We start from the raw sequence: 4,036 nt of genomic DNA, 5'->3' as shown, positions 1-4,036 counted from the left end.
CATCATTGGGGATCTATTCGCACTCAACATATTGGTGAGTCCTTCCCTACATTCGGAGGACACCGCTTATATCATTCTTGCATCGAGTTAGCCCTTTTCATTTTGGTTTGAGGTAGCCATGAACATGACATTGGCACCAAATAGATAGTAGTGATAGAGGCTTCATAGACTACATAGTGATGGGTCGATTGAGTATTTTCTTTTCCTGAATTATTTTTGTCGAACTATTTTAATGACAAAGATCGGAGTTTGATTTGTTGGCTCATGGCCTTTCCTTCTTGAGTTAGATCGTTAGTTTGGATTGCCCGCTAAATTATTTCTTTATTTTTAAATCTTCCGCTGAATGAATGAATGAACAGACGTGTGATTAGGCTATGTGGTTCCCTTGGGAGCCAAAAATAGTTTCTGAGTGCCGGTTACGTCTAGGGTACCCTCCCAGGGCGTGACAGTTATTACATGAACAAAAAAATTTCTATAAGATTTATGATTGAGTTTAAGTTATACACTGTCAGTTTAAGTTATCGAATTTTCACAGATAATTCTTGTTATTTTGTTTGTTGTAAAAATTTAGTAACTATACGGGAAATTACTAATTGACAAAAAAACTTTGTTGTTATGGATAAAGTATTACCGTATGACTTTACTGTTATAACGGGAAAAAGTTCAATTACTTTGATCTGACCAAAACATAATTTTGTGATTGTATAAACACTACAATGAAAATAAGTCACTTATCCTATCTAACACAAATTATTTAGCTACAGATTAGCGATGAATTAATTCTTTGTTTTGCAGCCTCATCATGTTATGGATATCAAGACAATGGAGTAATGATAGCTGCAGCAAGTGATACAATATGGGGAAATAGGGCAGCATGTGGAAGAATGTATAGAGTAACTTGTACTGGTCCTACTAATCAAGGTGTTCCACAGCCTTGTACTGGAACAAGTGTTGTTGTTAAAGTTGTAGATTATTGTCCTCCTGGATGTAGAGGAACAATTGATCTTTCTCAAGAAGCATTTTCCCAAATTGCCAATATAGATGCTGGAAAAATCAAGATTAATTTTAATCAGTAAGTTGAAACTACTCTTTCAATCACTTATGATAAGGTCTTTTTTTTTTCTGTTCTTTTATTAGGTTTTTTATTATCCAGTGTCCGATACTCAATTTAGGGTAAAAGGTAGAGTTAGGATTTGAAGATTATGGGTTCAAAATAGTGATTAAATGAATTTCTTAAGATAAATATAGTGTTTGAACCAACGTTATTGGGTTTGCAGCTGAACCCATACCTTGGTCTCTAGCTAATTCTAGCGTCCCTATTTAGGGTCGGGGGTAGAGCTAGTGTGTATCTTACGAGTTCAGTCAGACCCAATAATTTCGGTTTAAATATGTATTTGTCTTAAGAAATTCAGTGAATATGTATAACTTATTAATTTAGAGACCCATAACGTAAAAGGACTAGAATTTCGAACCCAGAAATTTCAAATTCTGGCTCTAGTTTTGCTTAGGCCCCTGAATAATCCATATTCATGTTGGTGAGCGAGGTTTATTAAAGGAAAAAAATGCTCCCAACCAAGATTTTTCTTTATTAATTGGGATCGAATATGAGATTTCTGATAAAGCATTATGAATTTAAAGTTTTTAAATTTTTTTATTCTTTGATATGATGTGCAGGATCTAAAGTTCAAGGCCACGTTTAATGCAAAATCGTCTAATAGGGAATTGGAATAAAACACAAATTTGTGCATGCCAAGAAATACCCATATATCTTGGCTCTTTTACTATATGCTCATTGAAGCAACATGTTTAATTGTTGTAACCTATATATCATGTGTTGTTTAATATATCAACAATTTTACTGATTTTTGGTTGGTATTACCATTTGATATTTGAAATCTATTACATGATTAATTCATATATATTCACATTGTATATATAGAGGTCATTTAAGTGAAAGCTCCCTACCAGGATTTGTATTATCTATAGTTGGTTTATCAGGTAGCGTAAACATTATTTGGTATTTTAATAAATCAAAATTATATATTATCGATTTCTAGAAAGAAAAAAATATTAAAAGAGAAAGAAAGATAAAAATTATAGTCGTCGAGTTTTCCGCTCTATTCTCAAGTTTTGGGCTAATTAAGCCGAGCTTCGAAGTCGGGCTTTCTTCCTAAAGCCAAAGTCCGGTTTACCATTGGGTTCCCTTTCAATGGCCAAAGATCACTATTGAACATGTCGGGAGTTAACTCAAGAATTCCAAAAAAGTGACCGTTCACATTAAAAATAGAGGCCTTTAAGGATGTACTTGTTTTTTCTTTTTTTCGTCGAGATTCCTACTAAGATGACAGATCCTACCGTAGATGCCTCTTTCTCGCTATAAGGCATAAGTAGTGAAAAAAGTAGATATATAAAGAGAAAAGGAAGCGCTATCCCTCCTACCTATAATTCAACATTGAGCTTGAGAAAGGAGAATAGTAACACCGTATTATTCATCCGAAATAATAGCAAGTCAGGCACTGATCTAGGGTTCTTCTTACATCACTGTGGGCTACTCCAGAAGACAGGCTATGTTGTTGGGAGGAGGAAGCACCACAACTAAAGTTTGATATGATAATAATTAATGAAAATAAATTAGACACGAGAATTTTACATGAAAACCCCTCAAACAGAGAAGGGAAAAACCACGGAGTAGAAGGATTTTACTATGATAATATAGGAGTACACTGCTCTTAAGTACAAGGAGAAAACAACAATTAACACTTCTTTCTTTTAAAAGGAACAACTACTAAAGAGTACACTCAAGAATACAATATTTATCTTGGTGTATAATTCTCTTTGTATTCTTACTTACTCTTTTTCTGAATGAATTAAATGAGGGCACGAGATCCTCTATTTATAGGAAAAACAAAACGCGTAATAAATTTTATGCATCAATTTTTCTACGCATTAATTTTCTATGCATTAATTTTACTTGCCAAACTTTTTATGTCAAAAAGGGACAACAACTTTTTCAAAAATTGCTGTCAACTTTTGAAAAGATTGCTTGGACGGTGCCTCCACAATGGACTTTCTTGCATTGTGGGCTACTCCAGAAGGCAGGCTATGTAGGCTATTTTCTGGCCTGCCCTGCCCAAGCATAGAGTTGGGCTATGTGGTCCAAATGAAAACATGGGTTGCTTGGTTCTTAGAGTGGGCCGGACCGCGTGAGGTTGGTTTTACAAATCAACAAACAACTCCCACTCTATGTAAGTGAAAGGATAACGAGTCAGTGTTCTCAAAGTCCAAGAAATGTCCGACGGACTGCTCCAATTAAATCACCATTTTTGTAAAAAATAAATAAATAAGTAGATTATAGTTGCTTCAGTAGATTTCGAATATTAGAGGATTATACAATAAAAAACATGTAAATCAAATCCACACAAAGACCCTAGAGGATAATTTTAAATTTTATTTAAAACATATATACATGAACTTGAAGAAACTATAATCTATAATCCAACAAGAATTGATGTGTCGCACTTATTATAATGTGTCGAATGGCTACCAAAAGCCAATTAGTTCAAACCATAATAACTACCCTTTTAAGAAAGTCAACCCTTTATTATATGTGACAACCTTTCAAGTAACTTTAACATGAAATACTTTTTATATTTCCAATTTTGATCAAATATTGTTCAGACACAATCAACTCAATGACCATAGAAGATCATTTTTCATTAAAACATACATAAATTTTATACAAGATCCAAAGGATTTACGTGCCACAAGCCCACACACTTACTTTAATGTTATAAAAAGGTTACTAAAAGCCTCTTATTATTTGCGACAAAAGAAATACTATTTCAGGCTTAATTTTGTGATCGCAATTTTTTTTCCCTTTCTTTTATTCCAATTAGTACACAACATTAGCTACCCTTTTAAGAAAGGCAACGATATTTTAATTTGTGCCACACTCGGTCCTTTTAAGTAATCTTCAAACATCAAATATTATTTTTAGAAATTTCAACCAAATATCATTCACACACACTCAACTTGA

General features: G+C 33.4%; 1 protein-coding gene across 1 annotated transcript; it reads left to right on the top strand.

The window, feature by feature from the left end:
- Window positions 1-774: 774 nt before the first annotated feature.
- LOC129893139 (EG45-like domain containing protein) lies at window positions 775-1,863 on the top strand. The gene is made up of 2 exons (XM_055968633.1): window positions 775-1,072; window positions 1,675-1,863. The coding sequence occupies exons 1-2, from the start codon at window positions 831-833 to the stop codon at window positions 1,679-1,681; spliced, it is 249 nt and encodes an 82-aa protein (XP_055824608.1). The 5' UTR covers window positions 775-830; the 3' UTR covers window positions 1,682-1,863.
- The last annotated feature ends 2,173 nt before the right edge of the window (window positions 1,864-4,036 follow it).

This window comes from Solanum dulcamara, chromosome 6 (assembly GCF_947179165.1).
Source record: "Solanum dulcamara chromosome 6, daSolDulc1.2, whole genome shotgun sequence".
In the NCBI taxonomy this organism is placed as follows: Eukaryota; Viridiplantae; Streptophyta; class Magnoliopsida; order Solanales; family Solanaceae; genus Solanum; species Solanum dulcamara.
Note: the sequence above shows the minus strand (reverse complement) of the source record. Positions and strands in the feature narration are given on the sequence as shown.